Raw genomic sequence first — 23,227 nt, forward strand, 5'->3', positions numbered from 1 at the left:
GCAGGTTTGTTCAGCCTTGAGAAGGCTCAGGGGAGAACTTGGCACCACAGACCAGCACCATAAAGGGTGGCTACCAGGGGGATGGAGCCTGCCTTTGTCCAAGGAGTCCCATGGCAAAGACAAGGGCTGATGGGGACAAGGTCCTGCTGGGGACACTCCCATTGGGCTCCAAAAGGCAATGCTTCCCCCTGGGCACAGGCAGGCACTGGAATCCTCTCCCAAGAGCAGCAGCAGGGGATTCCCCTCCACTGGACAGCTGAGAGACTCAGCTGGGCAGGGTGCTGGGCCAGCTCCTTTCAACTGGACTGCTACCCAGAGAGCTTGGAGCAGATCCCAGCCTGGAATGCTGTGCTTGTGTGGGGCCTGGCATGCAGGAGAAAGCACAGGCACTGCAAGCACACAGGTCATGACAGCCTGAGAGAGGCAGGCAGCTCCTCAGGCAGTCTCAGCAGCTACTGCTGGGGGCTGTGGACCTGCTGAGCTCAGTTCTCCCCTGGCTTTGTCCCAAGGGTAGGTGACTGTGGGGCCTCCCAGTCAGCCAGCAAGGGTCAGAGCCTTGCTGCAGCCCTTCCCTCTGGCAGGCAGCCTTAGATGCTCCCTTCCTGGCTCTCAGGAACAGGCAGCCAGGAACACAGCACCTCTGAGACTTGCCCCATTGAGCTGGCAGCAGTGTGCCCAGCAGGAAGGTCCTGCAGCCCTTTGGCAGTGAGGAAGCCTGGACTGCTCTCCTACCCTGTGCCCAAGGGGTACTCCACACAGTGTCCCTCAAGCAAGGCCACTGGGGGGGCTGTGGGAGGGCTCAGGGGAGAACTTAGCACCACAGACCAGGACATAAAGGGTGGCTACCAGGAGGATGGAGCCTGCCTTTGTCCAAGGAGTCCCAAGGCAGACACTGGAATCCTCTCCCAGGGGCAGCAGGGGGGTGCCCTGCACTGGGCAGTGTGAAGGCTCAGCTTGGCAGGGGGCTGGGCCAGCTCGTTTCAGCTAGCCTGTGACCAAGAAAGGTTGGACCAGATGATCCTTGGGGTCCCTTCCAAGCTGGCATTCTGGGAATGAGGCAGTGTGAAGGTGTGGCTGTGCTTCAGGCTTCACACTCATGAATCTTTCCACAGAAGATTGGTGCTGGGTAACAGCAAGCAGGTTCTGGGCACTTCCATGAACTGGAAGCTTGCTTGCTGCTACCCAACACAGGACCTAAGGAGGGTCCTGTGGAGGTGCCTGTGACCTGAGGTGGGCAGGGAGAGCTGGCAGGCTGCATGGCCAGGCTGACTCACCTATGATGATGCACTCACTGCTGCCAGCCATGAACATGGAGGCTGTTTTGGAGGGCAGGTTGAAGTGCCGAGCCGAGAGGAAGGGGGAGAGGCGATCTGAGGGCTCTGCTGGCACACTGCTGGAAGGCAGCCTGCTGGCAGCTGCTGCTGAGGAGTGGTTCTCTGCCTCTGGACCTGCTGAGGCCAGCTCTGGGTGCCTGATGATCACCCACTCGTAGCGCTCCACCTCTGGCTGCAGCTGCACAAGGGGACAGAAAAGAGCAAAGCTTTGCTTAGTGCTGACACCAGCACAGTGATCCCAGGGGGAAAGCTCAGCTCAGCTGAGTTATTCCCAGAGGGAAAGCCCAGTTCAGCTGAGTTATTCCCAGAGGGAAAGCTCAGCTCAGCTGAGTTATTACCAGAGGGAAAGCCCAGTTCAGCTGAATTATTCCCAGAGGGAAAGCCCAGTTGAGCTGAGTTATTCCCAGAGGGAAGGCTCAGCTCAGCTGAGTTATTCCCAGAGGGAAAGCCCAGCTCAGCTGAGTTATTCCCAGAGGGAAAGCTCAGCTCAGCTGAGTTATTACCAGAGGGAAAGCCCAGTTGAGCTGAGTTATTCCCAGAGGGAAAGCTCAGCTCAGCTGAGTTATTACCAGAGGGAAAGCCCAGTTGAGCTGAGTTATTCCCAGAGGGAAAGCTCAGCTCAGCTGAGTTATTACCAGAGGGAAAGCCCAGCTCAGTTGAGTTATTCCCAGAGGGAAAGCTCAGCTCAGCTGAGTTATTACCAGAGGGAAAGCTCAGCTCAGTTGAGTTATTCCCAGAGGGAAAGCTCAGCTGAGTTATTCCCAGAGGGAAAGCTAAGCTCAGGTGAGTTATTCTCAGAGGGAAAGCTCAGTTCAGATGAGTTACTCTCAGAGGGAAAGCTCAGCTCAGATGAGTTATTCCTGGGGGGAAAGCTCAGCTCAGCTGAGTTATTCCCAGAGGGAAAGCCCAGCTCAGCTGAGTTATTGTCAGGGGGAAAGCCCAGCTCAGTTGAGTTAATCTCGTAGGGAAAGCTCAGTTCAGCTGAGTTATTCCCAGAGGGAAAGCTCAGTTCAGCTGAGTTATTCTCAGAGGGAAAGCCCAGCTCAGCTGAATTATTCTCAAAGGGAAAGCCCAGCACAGCACAGCACAGCAGCTGGCATGGTGCCCAAGATTTACTCCCATGGATCTAGGGGCTGGCCTACTGGGGAGCAGCTCCCTGGAGAAGAACCTTGGAGTCCTGGTGGAGAAGAAGTCACCCAGGGGACAGCAGTGTGCCCTTGTGCAACAAGGCCAGTGGTCTCTGGAGTGTGGCCAGCAGGCCAAGGCAGTTTTTTCCCTCACAAACCTGAGGGGTGAACTTTCCTCCACATTAAGAGATCAGTAGGGTTTAGACAGGAGGAGGGCACATCATGCAGCCTCCTCAAGGAGAAGGGATGTAAGAACATGAGCCAGCAGTGTGCCCAGGCAGCCAAGAGGCCAATGGCATCCTGGCCTGCATCAGGAAGAGTGTGGCCAGCAGGAGCAGGGAAGTCCTTGTGCCCTGTGCTCAGCACTGCTCAGGCCACACCTTGAGTCCTGTGGCCAGCTCTGGGCTCCTCAGCTCAAGAAGGACATTGAGAGACTTGAAGGTGTCCAGAGAAGGGCAACAGAGCTGGGGAGGGGTCTGGAGCACAGCCCTGGGAGGAGAGGCTGAGGGGGCTGGGGGTGTTTAGCCTGGAGGTCTCCTGGCTCAGGGGAGACCTTCTTGCTCTCTCCAACTCCCTGAAGGGAGGTTGGAGCCAGGTGGGGGTTAGTCTCTTCTCCCAGGCAGCCAGCAGCAGAACAAGAGGACACAGTCTCAAGCTGTGCCAGGGCAGGTTTAGGCTGGAGGTGAGGAGAAAGTTCTTCCCAGAAAGAGTAATTTGCCATTGGAATGTGCTGCCCAGGGAGGTGGTGGAGTCCCCATCCCTGGAGGTGTTCAAGAGGGGATTGGATGTGGCACTTGGTGCCATGGGTTAGCTGTCAGGAGGGGTTAGGGGTTAGGTCATAGGTTGGACTTGATGATCCAGCTCTGAGGTCTTGTGTGACCTGGTTGATTCTATGATTCTTTGATTCTAAGAGCTCCTCCCCAGTGGTTCAGTGGGGAGTGAGGGAGCATTGTACTCACCCTGAACACAAAGCACTCCCCAGTCCCAAAGAAGCTCAGCTTGTTGCCTCCTCGCCTGCGCGCGCTCCAGTCTGTCGAGAGGTAAGCACCGCAGACCTGGCACCGAGATCACAGAGCAGAGGGTGGGAAACCAGCTCAGAGCCACAGCCCACAGCTGAAGGGTTCATCCCAGTCTGGCTTTTCTGAAGCCTCTCTACCAGTGGATTCAGGCAGCACAAGTGCTTAAGTCTGAAGGCAGCCTTCAGCCACTGGAGGGGATCCGGAAACCGCAGGAGCTCCAGTAATTGGTTTACATCTCTGAGGCCTTCCAAGAGCAATGTTCCAACATAATGACCCACACAGGAGGGCTGGGGAGGGACTCTGGACAAGGGCTGGGAGAGACAGGACAAGGAGCAGTGGCTTTGAGCTGGGACAGAGGAGACTGAGAGTGGAGAAGAGGAAGAAATTCTTTGCAGTGAGGCTGGGGAGACTCTGGCCCAGGCTGCCCAGGGAGGCTGTGGCTGCCTCCTGCCTGGAGGTGTTCAGGACCAGGCTGGATGAGGCCCTGAGCAAGCTGTGCTGGTGGGAGGGGTCCCTGCCCATGGCAGGGGCTTGGAGCTGGCTGATCTTGAAGGCCCCTTCCAAACCAAACCAGTCTGTGAATCTATCAGCAAGAGCATCCCTGCCAGGTGGCCACAGAGCAAACAATGAAGCAGCCAGAAAGAGGTGAAAGCAGCCCTGCATTATTGCCCCCCTAGAGACTCTGGTGAAACAGAATTGTTCTAAGGTGCATCTGCTGCTTAGCCTCCAGCAGCACCACAAGCAGAGCACCTAGGCCAAAATGACTAACATTTCCTTCTTCCCTCCAGATACCTCAAGCATTCTGTAAGCCCTTGGCCTGTCAGTGCAGACTGGGATGGCCAGAAACCACACACAGGACCGTGAAACAGCTGGGGGTGTGACAGGCAGGGGGATGGAAAGGAGAGAGGAAATGGGCTTGCTTCATGGGCAGCCATCCTGCAGCAGCTTAAGTAGAACTATAAAGCCAGAATCCCAGCAGGGAGGGGGCTGGAAAGGAGCTCTGGAGCTCACCCTGCCCAGCAGCACAATGCCCAGGGGGGTTGGGAGCTCTCCACACCAGGAGACTCCACAACCTCTCTGGGCAGCCTGCTCCAGGCCTCCAGCAGCCTCACCCCAAACAACTTTCTCCTCCTGCTCAGCTCCAACCTCCTGCCTGACACTTTCTGCCCCTTGCCCCTTGTGCTGTCCCTGGGCAGCACTCAGCAGAGCCTGGCCCCAGCCTCTTGCCCCCCACAGCTCCTTTAGCTCTTGCTGAGCATTGCTCAGCTGCCCTCTGGGGCTGCTCTTCTTCAGGCTCTCAGCCCCAGGGCTCTCAGCCTTTGCTGCTCCCAGAGCTGCTCCAGGCCCCTCAGCAGATTTGCACCCCCTGCTGCACTACAAGAACAGCTCCATGTTCATCACAGGGCATTCAGAAGCCGTGCTCAGTGGTGCAGATAACCAACCCCCAGCACAGGAAGCAGCTTTGTGTCCTCCTGTGGAGGCTCTGGGAAAGCTCTTTGTTTTCTGCAGTGTTCCATCAGAACAAAGCCTGGGCTGCAGGTGCTGCTCCTGCTGCTCCACTGTGCTGCCCAAGCCTGCCTCACACACAGCAGAGCAGAGAAGGGCTCCTTGGATAAAGCAGCAGGGAGGCAGGGCTCCTCAGGAGCATCTGTGTTCTCCTCCCAACTCCCTCAGGTTCTCACAGCTCTGTTTGCTTTTGGGTTGGTTTGGGTTTCCTTCAGACAAGACTGAGATCATGGAATGGTTTGGGTTGGGAGGGACCTGCAAAGGTCATCTAGGCCAATCCCCCTGCAGGCAGCAGGGACATCCTCCACCAGATCAGGTTGCTCAGAGCCTTGTCAATCCTGACTTGAATATCTCCAGGGACCTCAACTACCACCCTGGGCAACCTGTTCCAGTGTTCCACCGCCCTCATGGTGCAGAACTTCTTCCTAGCATCCAATCCAAATCTGCTTTTCTCTCATTTCAAACCAATGCTCCTCATCCTGTCCCTGCAGGCCCTTGCAAACAGTCCCTCTGCAGCCTTCTTGTAGTCCCCTTCAGGTACTGGAAGGCTGCTCTAAGGTCTCCCTGGGGCCTTCTCTTCTCCAGGCTGAACACCCCCAGCTGCCTCAGCCTGGCCTCACAGCAGAGGACAGAGATGAAGCTGAAGCTGTTGTTTCCAGGTTGTGTAGCCCAATACTATTCATCCCATTTAAATCCTGCCACTTTCCCTCCTTGCATGCTGGAGAACATCAAAATATCTTCCAGGAATCACGATTTGAACACCACTCCCCAGCCCCTCCCTTTACTCTGCCTTGAAAAGGCTGTCCAAGAGCTCACTGAGTGGCTCCAGCCCCTCATCCCACATCACTTGCAGGAGAATAGCTGACTGAGAGCTAGCTTAGACAATTTAGCCAAGAATGCAGAGCCCACAGGCAGGAATGGAACCACTTACAGCAGGCTTTGTTAGGGAAACAACCCCCCACCCCCACCCCCACCCAGGCAGGTCCCTTTCCAGCCCAAGCTGTGTTGCAATGCAGCACTCCCTAAGCCCTCAGTGAAGCAGCTGCCTGTTGCCTCACTCACCTCTTTGGCTGTGGTCTTGATGAGGAGCAGCGTTGGCTCATGTCCCTCACTGTGAGAGTAGAACCTGAAGTGCAGAGCACACACAAATGAGCACCACCAGCTCCAGTGCTTTTCCCCCTTAATGTCATCTGTAAGACCAAGCAGGTTCCTGCCAATGCCTTCTGCAGCCCACTGGAAGGAGCAGTGGAGTGTACAGGAGTATTACCAAGCACTTCCTCTCTGCTCAACTTCCTGTGCCTCTGCAGAGTAACTCCAAGACCCCCTCTCACAGAATGCTCCAGGCTGGAAGGGACCTCCAAAGCTCATCCACTCCAACCCTCTGCAGCCAGCAGCTAGATCAGGCTGCCCAGGGCCTCACCAAGTCTTACCTTGAATATCTCCAGGGATGGAGCCTCTACCACCTCCCTGGGCAACCTGCTCCAGTGTTCCACCACCCTCATGGTGAAGAACTTCTCCCTGATATGCAGTCTCAACCTGCCCTTCTCTAGTTTGAAGCCACTGTCCCTGCTCCTGTCCCTGCAGGCCTTTGCAAACAGTCTCTCTCCATCCTTCCTGCAGCCCCTTCAGGAACTGGAAGGCTGCTATCAGCCTTCCTCTTCTCCAGATTGAACACCCCCAGCTCCCTCAGCCTGTCCTTGCAGCAGAGGTGCTCCAACCCCCTGATCATCTCACAACAGTGGCCTCTGACAGGATTTTCCCCAAGCAAGCTGTCCCCTGAGGCCTGGTGGCTGTGTCTGAAGGGCTTCTGCACTGTGAGGCTCCCAGAGCCCTGGAGCAGGCTGCCCAGAGAGGTTGTGGAGTCTCCTTCTCTGGAGGCTTTCAAGCCCTATCTGGATGTGTTCCTGTGCAACCTGTACTGGATTCTATGCTCCTGCTCTGGCAGGGGGGTTGGACTGGAAGATCTCCAGAGGTCCCTTGCAACCCCTGACATCCTGTGAGTATGTACAAAATACAGAGGATTTGCAATATGTACAGATAGTTACAATTAACAAACAGCACAAGAACCCCTCCTGGCCAAAGACCAGGGGAAGCTCCTAGCTTCTCCTTCCCTGCATACCCAGACCCCCCTCTACAAAAGGAGCAAAGGAAGCTGCTGTTAGACTTAACCAAAACAACACAGCCAAGGTCAAGCAGAAGCAAGCTAGTATCTCTCCAGAGCCAAGAAGTGAGAAGAGAAAGAGAGGGGGAAGGGAAGGGGAGAGAAGAAGAAGAGAGGAGAGGAGAGGAGAGGTTCGGAGAGGTTCGGTTCGGAGAGGTTCGGAGAGGAGAGGTTCGGAGAGGAGAGGTTCGGAGAGGTTCGGAGAGGTTCGGAGAGGGGAGGGGAGGGGAGGGGAGGGGAGGGGAGGGGAGGGGAGAGGGGAGGGAATGGTTTTGGTACAACCAATCTTATTGTAGCTAAGGGATTGGTTAGAAAGATCTTTATTTGCCTTTTTACACCCAATAGTGATTTGTTTATATTTTAGAATAGAATAGAATTAACCAGGCTGGAAAAGACATTTGAGATCATCATGTCCAACCTACCACCCAACACCATCTGATCAACTAAACCATGGCACCAAGGGCCTCAGCCAGGCTCTTCTTAAACACCTCCAGGGATGGGGACTCCACCACCTCCCTGGGCAGCACATCCCAGTGGCCAATCTCTCTTGCTGGGAAGAACTTTCTCCTCACCTCCAGCCTAAACCTCCCCTGGCACAGCTTGAGACTGTGTCCTCTTGTTCTGGTGCTGGCTGCCTGGGAGAAGAGACCAACCTCCACCTGGCTCCAACCTCCCTTCAGGGAGTTGCAGAGAGCAAGAAGGTCTCCCCTGAGCCTCCTCTTCTCCAGGCTAAGCAACCCCAGCTCCCTCAGCCTCTCCTCACAGGGCTGTGCTCCAGACCCCTCCCCAGCTTTGTTGCCCTTCTCTGGACACCTTCAAGTCTCTCAATGTCCTTCTTGACCTGAGGAACCCAGAGCTGGACACAAGACTCAAGGTGTGGCCTGAGCAGTGCTGAGCACAGGGCACAAGGACTTCCCTGCTCCTGCTGGCCACACTCTTCCTGATGCAGGCCAGGATGCCATTGGACTGCTTGGCCCCCTGGGCACACTGGTGGCTCATGTTCAGCCTACCATCAACCACTACCCCCAGGTCCCTCTCTGCCTGGCTGCTCTCAGCCACTCTGCCCCCAGCCTGTAGCACTGCCTGGGGTTGCTGTGGCCAATGTGTAGAACCTGACACTTGGATGTGTTCAATCTCATGCCCTGGGACTCTGCCCATCTGCCCAGCCTGCTCAAGAGCTGTGAAAAGAGGTGTTCCAGAGGGGATTGGATGTGGCACTTGGTGCCATGGTCTAGTCATGAGGTCTGTGGTGACAGGTTGGACTCAATGATCTTTGAGGTCTCTTCCAACCTTAGTGATACTGTGAGACTGTGACACCACACTTCCCACCCTGCAGCAGAAAGGAGTACGGGGAGGGCCTCCTTACCTGCTCAGACTGCAGCCATGCTCCAAGGTGGTGAACAGCAAGAGGGGCTGGCAGAGGGCAAAGCGCTCCGGGATCCAGGACCAGATATCTCTCATCTCTTTCACGCTGACAATCTCAGACTTGAAGTTCTCTGCATGAACTGCCAAGTGCACATTCTGCCTGAGAAACACAACACAGAGCACTCAGAAACAAGAGTGGCACAACAACAGCAGGTTTTGCACTGCTGGACAGCAACACACAAAGGCAGCTGAACTCTGGAAGACCCTGGCAGACACGGCGTGGGTTCAAAGCTCCAGCCCAGGGGCTTAGAAGGCCATGACTTTGTGAGGGTAACCAACTACACCCTAGGCCTCCAGAGGCAGTGACCTGGCCTGCCTGGAGGACCTGGAGCAGTTCCTCTTCCCTTAAAGGCAGAGGACAGAATGGAGGGCCAGCTGGGATGGCTATGACCTGAGAGAGATCAGGTTTGAAGGTCTCTTCCAACCTGGTCTGGTCTGGTGTATTCTATTCTATTCTACTCTATTCTATCTACTCTATTCTATTCTACTCTACTCTACTCTACTCTACTCTACTCTACTCTACTCTATTCTATTCTATTCTATTCTATTCTATTCTATTCTATTCTATTCTATTCTATTCTATTCTATTCTATTCTATTCTATTCTATTCCACTCTACTCCATTCTACTCTACTCTTCCATTCTACTCTGCTCTACTTCCATTCTACTCTACTCTCCCATTCTACTCTGCTCTACTTCCATTCTACTCTACTCCACTCTACTCCATTCTGCTCTGCTCTACTTCCATTCTACTCTGCTCTACCCCACTCTACTCTTCCCTACTTTATTCTGCTCTACTCCATTCTACTCTGCTCTACTTCATTCTGCTCTACTTCATTCTGCTCTACTCCATTCTACTCTGCTCTACTTCATTCTGCTATACTTCCATTCTACTCTGCTCTACTTCATTCTACTCTGCTCTACTTCCATTCTACTCTGCTCTACTTCCATTCTACTCTGCTCCATTCTACTCTACTCCATTCTACTCTGCTCTACTTCATTCTGCTCTACTTCCATTCTACTCTGCTCTACTTCATTCTACTCTGCTCTACTTCCATTCTACTCTGCTCTACTTCCATTCTACTCTGCTCCATTCTACTCTACTCCATTCTACTCTGCTCTACTTCATTCTGCTCTACTTCCATTCTACTCTGCTCTACTCCACTCTACTCTTCTCTATTTCATTCTGCTCTACTCCATTCTGCTCTACTTCCATTCTACTCTGCTCTACTCCCTTCTGCTCTGCTCTACTTCCATTCTACTCTGCTCCACTCTACTCTGCTCTACTTCCATTCTACTCTACTCCACTCTACTCCATTCTACTCTACTCTACTTCATTCTGCTCTACTCCATTCTACTCTGCTCTACTTCCATTCTACTCTGCTCCACTCTACTCTGCTCTACTTCCATTCTACTCTGCTCCATTCTACTCTGCTCTACTTCCATTCTACTCTGCTCCACTCTACTCTGCTCTACTTCCATTCTACTCTACTCCACTCTACTCCATTCTACTCTACTCTACTTCATTCTGCTCTACTCCCTTCTGCTCTGCTCTACTTCCATTCTACTCTACTCCACTCTACTCCATTCTACTCTACTCTACTTCATTCTGCTCTACTCCATTCTACTCTGCTCTACTTCCATTCTACTCTGCTCTACTCCATTCTACTCTGCTCTACTCCACTCTTCTCTATTTCATTCTGCTCTACTCCATTCTACTCTGCTCCACTCTACTCTGCTCTACTTCCATTCTACTCTACTCCCTTCTGCTCTGCTCTACTTCCATTCTACTCTGCTCCACTCTACTCTGCTCTACTTCCATTCTACTCTACTCCACTCTACTCCATTCTACTCTACTCTACTTCATTCTGCTCTACTCCATTCTACTCTGCTCTACTTCCATTCTACTCTGCTCTACTCCATTCTACTCTGCTCTACTCCACTCTTCTCTATTTCATTCTGCTCTACTCCATTCTACTCTGCTCTACTTCATTCTGCTCTACTTCCATTCTACTCTGCTCTACTTCATTCTACTCTGCTCTACTTCATTCTGCTCTACTCCATTCTACTCTGCTCTACTTCCATTCTACTCTGCTCTACCCCACTCTACTCTTCTCTACTTTATTCTGCTCTACTCCATTCTACTTTGCTCTACTTCATTCTGCTCTACTTCATTCTGCTCTACTCCATTCTACTCTGCTCTACTTCATTCTGCTCTACTTCCATTCTACTCTGCTCTACTTCATTCTACTCTGTTCTACTTCATTCTGCTCTACTCCATTCTACTCTGCTCTACTTCCATTCTACTCTGCTCTACCCCACTCTACTCTTCTCTACTTTATTCTGCTCTACTCCATTCTACTTTGCTCTACTTCATTCTGCTCTACTTCATTCTGCTCTACTTCCATTCTACTCTGCTCTACTTCCATTCTACTCTGCTCTATTTCATTCTACTCTGCTCTACTCCATTCTGCTCTGCTCTATTCCATTCTACTCTACTCCATTCTACTCTGCTCTACTTCATTCTGCTCTACTTCATTCTGCTCTGCTCTACTTCATTCTGCTCTACTTCATTCTGCTCTACTTCCATTCTACTCTGCTCTACTTCATTCTGCTCTACTTCCATTCTACTCTGCTCTACTTCATTCTGCTCTACTTCCATTCTACTCTGCTCTACTTCATTCTGCTCTACTTCATTCTGCTCTACTTCCATTCTACTCTGCTCTACTTCATTCTACTCTGCTCTACTTCCATTCTACTCTGCTCTACTCCATTCTACTCTGCTCTGCTCCACTCTAGTCTGTCCTACTCCATTCTACTCTGCTCTACTTCCATTCTACTCTGCTCTACTCCATTCTACTCTGCTCTGCTCCACTCTACTCTGCCCTACTCCATTTTACTCTGCTCCATTCTACTCTGCTCCACTTCCATTCTACTCTGCTCCACTGCCATTCTACTCTATTTCATTCTATTCCAGTCTATTGTATTCTATGCTATTCTATTTTCTATTCTATTCTAGGAGGTTGTGTGTGCTGCCTGAGGCAGCCTCCCTGGCACTGGAGTTAAGCACCCAAAGGAGCAGCCAGGCTCTGAAAGGCCCAGGGAGTGCTTTATTCCCCTCTGAGGTCTTGCCTGCATGCTGGAGCTAGGAGCATTCCTCCCCCCTCAGAAAGCCTAGGGGAATCAGTGCTTTTACCAAGCTTAAGACTTTTACTCCAAGGCAAATCTTTGAAGCTCTTGGCAAGGTTCACCTCTTGGAACCATCTCATTGCCACTGACTTCCACTTCATTAAGAGCCCAAGAAGTTCCCAGGCTCGTGGTTACAGACAGAGCCTGGCAAGTGGGACTCAGGACACCCTGGAATGCAAACCCCCATCAGTGCCCAGAGGGTACACAGCTAAGGACTCATTCATGGCCTTGAAACACCTGAGGGTAACAATGCTAAACATCATCATCATCATCCCAAGCAGCCTTCAGCTCTCAGGTTAAAGCAGCACACAGCCTCTGAGCCTGGGGATTAAACAGTGGTTAGTGCACCCATGGCTGATGTTAGACTTAAAATGCAGAAGTGGCAGCCAAGTCCATGGTGGAGGTGACAAAGGAGCTTGCACAAGACACTGAGCTGCTGGGCAGGCATTCACTGAGAAGCTGCAGGCAGTTTGCTCTGCATGCAAGGGCTCAGCTGCAAGCATCTGCCAGTTCCTGGGGCTGCCCAGAGAGGTTGTGGAGTCTCCTGGTATGGAGACTTTGAAGCTCCACCTGGATGTGTTCCTGTGTGAGCTGCCCTGGGTGCTCCTGCTCTGGCAGGGGGGTTGGGTTGGATGATCTCCAGAGGTCCCTTCCAACCCCTCCCATTCTGTGAGTCTCTGATTCCTCCAGCAAAATCAAGCCTCCACCTTCACAGCTGCAAGTATCATAGTATCAGTCAGGGTTGGAAGGGACCACAAGGATCATCCAGTTCCAACCCCCTTGCCATGGGCAGGGACACCCCACACTAGATCAGCCTGGCCAGAGCCTCAGCCAGCCTGGGCTTAAACACCTCCAGGGACAGGGCCCCAACCACCTCCCTGGACAACCCATTCCAGGGCTTCACCACTCTCATGGGGAAGAACTTCCTCCTCACCTCCAGCCTGAATCTCCCCACCTCCAGCTTCATTCCATTCCCCCTAGTCCTATCACTGACCGAGATCCTGAGCAGTCCCTCCCCAGCCTTCCTGTAGCCCCCTTCAGATCCTGGGAGGCCACAATTAGGTCACCTTGGAGCCTTCTCTTCTCCAGACTGCACAGCCCCAACTCCTTCAGTCTGTCCTCACAGGAGAGGTGCTCCAGCCCTCTGCTAATCCTCCTGGCCCTGCTCTGGACACCTTCCAGCACCTCCAGATCCCTCTTGTCATAGGGGCTCCAGAACTGGAGGCAGTACTCCAGGTGGGGTCTCCCCAGAGCTGAGCAGAGGGGGAGAATCACCTCCCTTGCCCTGCTGGCCACACTTCTCCTGATGCAGCCCAGGATCTGATTGGCTTTGTGGGCTGCAAGTGCACACTGAGAGCTCCTGGTGAGCTTCTCCTCCCCCAGCACCCCCAAGTCTCTCTCCTCAGGGCTGCTTTCCAGCCAGTCACTGCCCAGCCTGGATTTGTGCCTGGGATTGCATCGACCCAGATGTAGGACCCTGCCTTTGGTCTTGTTGAACCTCCTGAGGTTGGCTTGTGCCCACCTCTCCAGCCTGTCCAGGTCCCTCTGGATGGATCCCTTCCTTCCAGCTGTCTGCTGCACCACACAGCTTGGTGTCATCAGCAAACCTGCTGAAGTATTAGGAACAAGCTCTTTACCATGAGGCTGCTGGAACACTGCCACAGGTTGCCCAGGGAGGTGGCTGAGGCTCCATCCCTGGAGATATTCAAGGTGAGGCTGGAGAGGGCTCTGCGCAACCTGATCTGGTGGAGGATGTCCTTGCTGACTGCAGGGGGGCTTGGACTGGATGAGCTTTGGAGGCCCCTTCCAACCCAGACCATTCTATGACTCCATTTAATCAGCAAGGAGCTCACATGGACTCCTACTGAAGCAAGCTGCAGCCTGGGGGCTAACAACCTCCAGTGTCACTGACTGGGACATTGTTTGTGCAACAAAGCAAGCTGAGGCCCAGGGAGACCAAGAAGCAGAGGATGAGCCAAGCCTTGACCCCACATCTTCACAGTCTCACAGTATCACTTAGGTTGGAAAGGACCTCGAGGATCATCGAGTCCAACCTATCAACACAGACCTCATGACTAATCCATGGCACCAAGTGCCACATCCAATCCCCTCTTGAACACCTCCAGGGATGGGGACTCCACCACCTCCCTGGGCAGCACATTCCAATGACGAATGACTCGCTCGGTGAAGAACTTTCTCCTCACCTCGAGTCTAAACCTCCCCTGGCACAGCTTGAGACTGTGTCCTCTTGTTCTGCTGCTGGCTGCCTGGGAGAAGAGCCCAACCCCTTCCCAGCTACAGCCTCCCTTCAGGTAGTTGTAGAGGGCAATGAGGCTCCTCTTCTCCAGGCTAAGCAACCCCAGCTCCCTCAGCCTCTCCTCACAGGGCTGTGCCCCAGACCCCTCCCCAGCTTTGTTGCCCTTCTCTGGACACCTTCAAGTCTCTCAATGTCCTTCTTGAGCTGAGGAGCCCAGAGCTGGACACAGGACTCAAGGGATGGCCTCAGCAGTGCTGAGCACAGGGCACAAGGACTTCCCTGCTCCTGCTGGCCACACTCTTCCTGATGCAGGCCAGGATGCCATTGGCCCTCTTGGCCCCGTGGGCACACTGCTGGCTCATGTTCAGGCAGCTGTCAATCAGCACCCCCAGGTCCCTCTCTGTTTGGCAGCTCTCAGCCACTCTGCCCCCAGCCTGTAGCTCTGCCTGGGGATTGCCATAGCCAAAGTGCAGCCCCTGGCACTTGGACTTGTTGAATGCCATCCTGTTGGCCTCTGCCCATCTGTCCAGTCTGTCGAGGTCCCTCTGCAGAGCCCTTCTGCCCTCTCACTGACCAACATCTGCTCCTATCTTCAGAACCTCACTTTAGGGCTGAGATCTCCTGGTCCTGTTGGGTCTGCAGCTGAAGAGTGGTGGCAGCAGGGAGCAGAGCCTTGGCTTCAGCTCACCAGAAATTAGGCTTTTCCCCACACCTGAGGAATTAAAGAGCAGCCAGGGCAGGCAGCTAGTTTCTTAGAGCGGACTTCTGGAGGAGAGCAAGGATCTCAGGGAGTGATAGGACTAGGGGGAATGGAATGAAGCTGGAGGTGGGGAGATTCAGGCTGGAGGTGAGGAGGAAGTTCTTCCCCATGAGAGTGGTGAAGCCCTGGAATGGGTTGTCCAGGGAGGTGGTTGGGGCCCCATCCCTGGAGGTGTTTAAGCCCAGGCTGGCTGAGGCTCTGGCCAGGCTGATCTAGTGTGGGGTGTCCCTGCCCATGGCAGGGGGGTTGGAACTAGATGATCCTTGTGGTCCCTTCCAACCCTGACTGATACTGTGATACTATGATAATTAGGTTAATTAACAAACATCCAAACAGTTTGAAGCTTCCTCATCCAAGCCAGCCTCCCTGCTCTGTGCATTTGTCACTCTGCTGGGATCAGTTTGGGCAACTAACCAGAAGTCCTTGTTCCTCCCAGCCCCCATGCAGCCTCTCTTTTGCCTGTTCCTTCTCCTGGCCACTCTGAAGTGCTGATTTGAAGCTCCTTACCCAGATGCCACTGGAGGGCAGGGCTCAGCTGTGGACAGCTTTGCCTGGCAGGAGGCACATCCCCTCTGCAAACATCCTCACCACTGACACTGGGACTTAGCAATAAACTGTTCCACTGAGGGGGGTGAGACACTGGCACAGGTTGCCCAGGGAGCCTGAGGATGCCTCCTCCTTGGGGGTGCTCAGGGCCAGGCTGGATGGGGCCTTGAGCAGCCTGGACTAGTGGAGGGTGTCCCTGCCCATGAATGGGAGGTTGCAGCAGATGAGCTCTGAGGTCCCCTCCAACCTAAGCCATCCCAGGATTCTGTGACCTGAGACAAGGCCAGAGGGCTGTCCAAGGCAGGAACTGAAGCTTGAGAGACCTGCACAGGCTGCAGAGCTGGGCCCAGGACAACCTCATGAGGGTCAACAAGGCCAAGGGCAAGGTCCTGCAGCTGGGGCAGGGCAATCCCAGGCACTGCTATAGGCTGGGCAGGGACTGGCTGGAGAGCAGCCCTGAAGGAAAGGCCTTGGGGGTGCTGGGGGAGGAGAAGCTCAGCAGGAGCCAGCAGGGAGCACTGGCAGCCCAGAGAGCCAAGCAGAGCCTGGGCTGCAGCAAGAGAAGTGTGGCCAGCAGGGCCAGGGAGGGGATTCTGCCCCTCTGCTCCACTCTGCTGAGACCACAGCTGCAGCTCTGGGGCCAGCTCTGGAGCCTCTGTGCCAGGAAGGCTCTGGAGGGGCTGGAAGGTGTCCAGAGCAGGGCCAGGAGGAGGAGCAGAGGGCTGGAGCTGCTCTGCTGTGAGCACAGCCTGAGAGAGTTGGGGTTGTGCAGGCTGGAGAGGAGAAGGCTCCCAGGAGACCTCCTTGTGGCCTTCCAGGATCTGCAGGGGGCTCCAGGAAAGCTGGGGAGGGACTTTGGAGGGGGGCAGGGAGGGATAGGACTGGGGGGGGGTGGAGCAGAACTAGAAGTGGGGAGATGGAGATTGGCTGTGAGGAAGAAGTTGTTGGCCAGGAGGGTGGTGAGAGCCTGGCCCAGGTTGCCCAGGGAGGTGGTGGAAGCCTCCTGCCTGGAGGTGTTTGCAGCCAGGCTGGAGGTGGCTGTGAGCAACCTGCTGTGGTGTGAGGTGTCCCTGGCCATGGCAGGGGGTTGGAGCTGGCTGAGCCTTGAGCTCCCTCCCAGCCCTATGATTCTATGAAGCTCATGCAGCTGTGGCAGTTAATAGTCCCAGGGCAGCTGTCTCCCTTCCAAGCTCTCTGCTTATCAGGCATCACAATCCACTGGGCTCTGTTCTGTAAGGTTTGCTTTTCAGGCCAGGCCTTGATGAATGACTTCATTAAGCATGAATGCTCTATGGCTGAGTGACTCTGCACTCCTTGACACAGGGGAACAGCCCTGAGCTCTCCAAAGTCACTCCCTGCTTCCAACGCCCCAGGCCCCAGCAAGAACAGAGGCAGGGGGCTGTGAGGAGTGTGCCAGGCTGGCCTCACTTCCACCAAACTGCAGGAAGCCTGCAAAGAAGAGCAGCAGCTGAGGGCATCTCACAGCTGTAGCAGGGGTGGCTGTGGGGCATCACCTGCCACTTCTGACAGTGTGTTACTGCAGCTGCTCAGACTCTCCCTTCTGGTGCAGAAAGGACTCACATCCCACTGCTAACTGCTTCTGCCACTCTGGGCTGAGAACTGGCTGAGGGCTGGGCCCAGAGAGTGGGGGGGCATGGAGTTAGCTGCAGCTGGTGGCCACCCACCAGTGGTGCTTCCCAGGGCTCAGCACTGGGCACAGCTCTCTGATCAGAGAGGGTGAGGGCATGGAGGCAGCCTCAGGCAGCTGGCAGATGGCACCGAACTGGGTGGCAGAATTGATCTGCTGCAGGGCAGGAGGCTGTGCAGAGGGCCCTGGCCAGGCTGCAGCCATGGCTGAGGCCAAGGGGATGAGGTTCAACAGGGCCAAGGGCTGGGTCCTGCCCTTGGGTCACAACCACCCCAGGAAGGCTCCAGGCTGGGGGCAGAGTGGCTGCAAAGTGCCCAGCAGAGAAGGCCCTGGGGGTGCTGGGTGCCAGCAGCTGGAGAGGAGCCAGGGGGTGCCCAGGGGGGCAAGAAGGGCAGCAGCAGCCTGGGCTGGAGCAGCAGTGGGGTGGCAGCAGGAGCAGGGCAGGGATTGTGCCTCTGGGCTGGGCACTGGGGAGGCCACAGCTTGAGTGCTGGGTTCAGCTCTGGGCTCCTCACTGCAGGAAGGAGATTGAGGAGCTGGAGCAGGGCCAGAGAAGGGCAAGAGAGCTGGGGAAGGGTCTGGGGAAGAGGGCTGGGGAGGAGCAGCTGAGGGAGCTGGGGGTGTTGAGCCTGGAGAAGAGGAGGCTGAGGGAGACCTCCTTGCTCTCTGCAGCTCCCTGAGAGGAGGCTGCAGCCAGCTGGGGCTTGGGCTCTGCTTCCTAGGCTCAGGGGAGAGAAGGAGAGGCAATGGCCTGAAACTGTGCCAGGGGAGGTTCAGATTGGAGATTAGGAAACTTTTCTTTGCTGCCAGAGTGGTCAGGGCCTGGCAGAGGCTGCCCAGGGAGGTGGTGGAGTCCCCATCTCTGGAGGTGGTGCAGAAAGCTGTGGCCATGGCAGCTGGGGCCAGGGTTTGGTGGCCATGGGGGGGTTGGGTTGCTGGTTGGCCTGGAGGATCCTGGAGGGCTTTTCCAAAGAGTTCTATGACTCTGTGGCAACAGAGGCCTGCATGGCTGTGTGGCAGTGCTGTGCTACCCAGCTGGGCCCCCAGGCTCCCAGCTGACAGCCCTTGAGCTAGCTCTGCAGCAGTGTTAAGCCAGCAGCACCCAGAGGCTGTGCTTGCTGCCCACCTCCTCCTGCCCCAGCAGCAGCACCAGGAAGAACACTCAGCCAAAGACAGAGGGAAGGAGCAAAACACAGAGACCCAAGTGTTTGACCTACCTTTGGGGAGATGCAACACTGCAGCCAGGAGGGGTGCAGTGGGGGTGGGATGGACAGAAGAAGGAGGAGGAGGAAGAGGAGGAGGGGGAGTAGGAGGGGGAGGAGGAGGAGGAGGAGGAGGAGGGGTAAGGAGAAAGACAAACAACAAAAAAAAAAAGACAGAGAAGATCAGTGAGTTCCTAGGTCCAGCACACAGTGACTGAGAGCAGCCTGGAGAGAGACAAAGCAAGGTTTGATTCCAGCTGCCAAGCACCAGAACAACCACCAGACAGACAGACAGACAGGTTGCAATAATTCATAGCTCCTTTTTCCCCCCTGCTTTTTGCTTTGCTATCTGCCTGCAGACTGGAAGATGATTCATCACCTACCTGCAAAGCCCAAGCACAGCTGGGCAGAGCTCCCCCCAGGTCCTGAGGAGCGCTGGGGAAATGCTCATTGCTCCAGCAGCCACTCTGGGATCCAGCCTGAGGCAAGCCCACAGCAGGAGAGTGCTGGGGGATACCCCAAGCACAAAGCCAGGCTGGCCAAGGAGTGGCTCAGATGCAGTGCTGAGAAGGCCTTGGGGCTGTCAGTTGGTGACAGAGTCCCCAGGAGCCAGCAGTGGTCCCTGGCAGCCCAGAGCCAGCTGAGTGTTGAGCTGCAGCCAGAGCAGGGAGAGCAGCAGCACAGGGAGGGGATTCTGCCCCTCTGCTCTGCTCTGCTCAGCCCCCACCTGCAGCACTGCCTCCGGCTCTGGGCCCCCAGCACAGGAAGGACCTGGAGCTGCTGGAGAGGGGCCAGAGGAGGCCACAGAGATGATCAGAGGGCTGAAGAACCTCCCTGTGGGGGACAGGCTGAGAGGGTTGGGGCTGTGCAGCCTGGAGAAGGCTGCAGGGAGACCTCAGGGCAGCCTCCCAGTACCTGAAGGGGCTGCAGAAGGCTGCAGAGGGACTGCAGTGATAGGCAGTGGTCTGAAATGAGAGCAGAGCAGACTGAGCTTGGCTGTTAGGCACAAGCTCTGCACCATGAGGCTGGAGGAACACTGCAAACAGGCTGCCCAGGGAGGCAGTTAAGGAGATACTTAAGGTGAGGCTGGACAAGCTGGAGGTGTCCTTGCTGACTGCAGGGGGTTGGACTGGATGACCTTTGGAGGTGCCTTCCAAGCCAGGCCATCCCATCATGATGCAGTAATGGTTTGGGTCAGGATCCTCCCCCTGCTCTGCACATCATTGTTGCTGCTGGTCCATGCACACACCACAGAGGAAGCCAACTCCTACCCAAGGTCCCTCTGCACTTTGAGGAGCCTTGCAGTCAGGCTCAGTTTAAAAGTAACCCTGCAAATAAGACTGACTTCTGCCTGGCTCTGGTAAACCCTCCCCAGCTCAGCCAAACACTCCCAGCTGAGGCAGGGAAGAAGCTGCTGAGCTGGCAGCACCACAGGGCCACTTCACACAACCAACTTCCTGGGCAAGAAGGATATTTGGACATCTGGCTGCTTTCCTTCCAAGGGATGCATCAATGTCCCAAAGCAAAAGGCCTTTCACTCCACAAGCAGTCTGTGAAGGCACTTGGGGGACACAATCCTGCACTGAATGTGGACCTGGGAAAAGGAACTGGAAATTCATCACTGAGCAAACTATGGCAGCCTGCTTGGCATCTCTTGGACTCACTCACAGCTCTCACTGCAACCACAGCAACAGGGTACAGAGAGAAGCAATCAGCACAGCCACCAGCATGTCCCAGCAGAGCTTCCCCACCAGGCACCCAGGGCTGGCTGGGTCACTCCCACAGGGCACAGCCACCAGCATGCCCCAGCAGAGCTTCCCTGACAGCACCCAGGGCTGGCTGGGTCACTCCCACTGGGCACAGCCACCAGCATGTCCCAGCAGAGCTTCCCCACCAGGCACCCAGGGCTGGCTGGGTCACTCCCACTGGGCACAGCCACCAGCATGTCCCAGCAGAGCTTCCCTAACAGCACCCAGGGCTGGCTGGGTCACTCCCACTGGGCACAGCCACCAGCATGCCCCAGCAGAGCTTCCCTAACAGCACCCAGGGCTGGCTGGGTCACTCCCACTGGGCACAGCCACCAGCATGCCCCAGCAGAGCTTCCCTAACAGCACCCAGGGCTGCCTGGGTCACTCCCACTGGGCACAGCCACCAGTATGTCCCAGCAGAGCTTCCCTAACAGCACCCAGGGCTGGCTGGGTCACTCCCACAGGGCACAGCCACCAGCATGCCCCAGCAGAGCTTCCCTGACAGCACCCAGGGCTGGCTGGGTCACTCCCACTGGGCACAGCCACCAGCATGTCCCAGCAGAGCTTCCCCACCAGGCACCCAGGGCTGGCTGGGTCACTCCCACAGGGCACAGCCACCAGCATGCCCCAGCAGAGCTTCCCTGACAGCACCCAGGGCTGGCTGGGTCACTCCCACTGGGCACAGCCACCAGCATGTCCCAGAAGAGCTTCCCCACCAGGCACCCAGGGCTGGCTGGGTCACTCCCACTGGGCACAGCCACCAGCATGCCCCAGCAGAGCTTCCCTAACAGCACCCAGGGCTGCCTGGGTCACTCCCACTGGGCACAGCCACCAGTATGTCCCAGCAGAGCTTCCCTAACAGCACCCAGGGCTGGCTGGGTCACTCCCACTGGGCACAGCCACCAGCATGCCCCAGCAGAGCTTCCCTAACAGCACCCAGGGCTGCCTGGGTCACTCCCACTGGGCACAGCCACCAGTATGTCCCAGCAGAGCTTCCCTAACAGCACCCAGGGCTGGCTGGGTCACTCCCACAGGGCACAGCCACCAGCATGTCCCAGCAGAGCTTCCCCACCAGGCACCCAGGGCTGGCTGGGTCACTCCCACAGGGCACAGCCACCAGCATGTCCCAGCAGAGCTTCCCCACCAGGCACCCAGGGCTGGCTGGGTCACTCCCACAGGGCACAGCCACCAGCATGTCCCAGCAGAGCTTCCCCACCAGGCACCCAGGGCTGGCTGGGTCACTCCCACTGGGCACAGCCACCAGCATGTCCCAGCAGAGCTTCCCCACCAGGCACCCAGGGCTGGCTGGGTCACTCCCACTGGGCACAGCCACCAGCATGTCCCAGCACAGCTTCCCCACCAGGCACCCAGGGTCAGTCCCGCTGGGAACCCCCCGGGGTAGCTCAGCCCCCCGTGGCAGGAGCCCTACCTCTTGTGCTTGACCGTGATGCCCTTCTGCTGCAGCGCCTTCTCGTTGGCCATCTGCAGCAGCTGGATCTCCTTGCGGGAGAAGAGGCGGATGGCGAAGGCCTTCTCCAGCAGCCGCTCGGGGGACACGGCGCTGCCGATGTCCCTGACGAAGGCCCGGATGTCCTGCTGGATGCTCTCGGCCGCCAGGGGCCGCCCGCCCCGCACCTTGTGGAAGAACTTGAGCAGGGCCAGGGCCACCCTGTAGAGCACTTTGTAGCCCTCCACCAGGAAGACGTCGAAGACCCTGGCGGCGTAGGGCATGGGCAGCTCGCCGAAGAGCCAGCGCTGCCAGTCCGAGTACACCTCCAGCACGTCCTCCGCCACCGCCACCATCAGCTTGTGCGCCGCCTGGCAGTGCTTGTTCACCAGGTCCCCGAAGGTCATGCAGGAGGACTCGAAGGCCAGGAAGGTCTGGTCGATGAGGCGCCGGGAGGGGTCGTTGCAGGCCAGGATGCGGCAGACCTGCTCGAAGCACTCGGCCTCGTCCCGGCTGTAGTGCAGCAGCAGGGCGGTGACGGAGGGCAGCGCGGGGCAGAAGGAGATGTCGGGGAACTGGTTGGCCACGCAGAGGATGATCTTCCGCACGGCCCCCACGCCCTCGGCGTTCAGGCAGTAGGTGGGCACCAGGCTGTCGTCCACGAACTCGGGCAGGGGCAGGGAGCCGGCGCCGCGCCGGCCCACGATCTTGCCCACGATGTCGCGGTAGACGCTGGCGTCGGGCGTCACCGTGCGGCAGGGGATGGCGCCGATCAGCCGCTGGTAGGCCTTGGCCCTCAGCGCGTGGCTCTTGGCCCAGTAGCCCTGGCGGGCCAGCTGCTTCAGCTCCTGGAACTCGCTGCAGCTCAGCTCCTTCCCCTCCTGGCTCTGGGCTCCGGCCTCCATCTTGTCCCAGTCCACGAAGCGGCCGTACTCATCCATGGCGCCAGGAGCAGCATAGCAGGGGGCTGGGGACCTCAGCCAGGCATCCAGTGACTCCCAGCTCCTCCTGCAAAACACAGGGCTCCCAGGTGACCTCGTTGTGGCCTTGCAGTATCTGAGGGGGGCTACAGGAAGGCTGGGGAGGGACTGCTCAGGATCTCAGGGAGTGCTAGGACTAGGGGGAATGGAATGAAGCTGGAGGTGGGGAGATTGAGGCTGGAGGTGAGGAGGAAGTTCTTCCCCATGAGAGTGGTGAAGCCCTGGAATGGGTTGTCCAGGGAGGTGGTTGAGGTGTTTGAGCCCAGGCTGGCTGAGGCTCTGGCCAGGCTGATCTAGTGTGGGGTGTCCCTGCCCATGGCAGGGGGCTTGGAACTAGATGATCCTTGGGATCCCTTCCCACACTGACTGATTCTATGATACCATGACCCCACCACACAGCTTGGTGCCATCTGCAAACCTGCTGTGGGTACCTCCATCCCACTCTCCATGTGGCTGACAAAGATGTTAAGCAGCACTGGTCCCAGTGCTGACCCCTGAGGAACATCACTCATCACTGGTCTCCACTTACACATCAAGACATCCTTGTGGTCCCTTCCAACCCTGACTGATTCTATGATAGTATGATACAAAGCAACAGAAAAGAGAGGCCTCAGCAAGAGGCAACCTCCCATCTCCTTCAGGAGCAGCTACACCACCTTGTTCCTGCAAGGCCTGAACTCTCCTCTGCAGCAAAGTCACTCAAAGGAAGTTGCTGCTTCCTTCTGCTCTGTAACTCAGCATGAAGTAACTCAGCAATGGCCAGCAACAGCTGAGGACATCTCCATGGGAAGTGCATCCCCCCAGCTGAAGGTCAAAGCTGAGGCAGGGATCTCTGCATGTTGACTTCTCCAAGGTAGGGGTTGGAAGGGTGTAGTGGTT

The 23,227-nt window shown here is 56.2% G+C and overlaps 1 protein-coding gene across 2 annotated transcripts in view; it reads right to left on the reverse strand.

The window, feature by feature from the left end:
- TBC1D24 (TBC1 domain family member 24) overlaps nt 1-23,227 on the reverse strand; it is a 42,509-nt gene that overhangs the window by 6,695 nt on the left and 12,587 nt on the right. Inside the window, exons 2-7 of one of the 2 annotated variants that reach the window (XM_068147245.1) lie at nt 21,351-22,376; nt 18,189-18,206; nt 8,514-8,672; nt 6,049-6,112; nt 3,421-3,516; nt 1,275-1,512 (exon numbers count right to left, since the gene is read on the reverse strand). In XM_068147245.1, the coding sequence (XP_068003346.1) occupies nt 1,275-1,512; nt 3,421-3,516; nt 6,049-6,112; nt 8,514-8,672; nt 18,189-18,206; nt 21,351-22,309 (1,534 nt within the window). In that variant the 5' untranslated portion in view covers nt 22,310-22,376. The remainder of the gene's footprint in view (nt 1-1,274; nt 1,513-3,420; nt 3,517-6,048; nt 6,113-8,513; nt 8,673-18,188; nt 18,207-21,350; nt 22,377-23,227) is intronic. The other variant, XM_068147246.1, reaches the window with a different exon arrangement.

The sequence above is a fragment of the Melanerpes formicivorus genome, unplaced genomic scaffold (assembly GCF_026170545.1).
Source record: "Melanerpes formicivorus ecotype bairdi unplaced genomic scaffold, bMelFor1.0.p_v2 SCAF_14, whole genome shotgun sequence".
Lineage (NCBI taxonomy): Eukaryota > Metazoa > Chordata > Aves > Piciformes > Picidae > Melanerpes > Melanerpes formicivorus.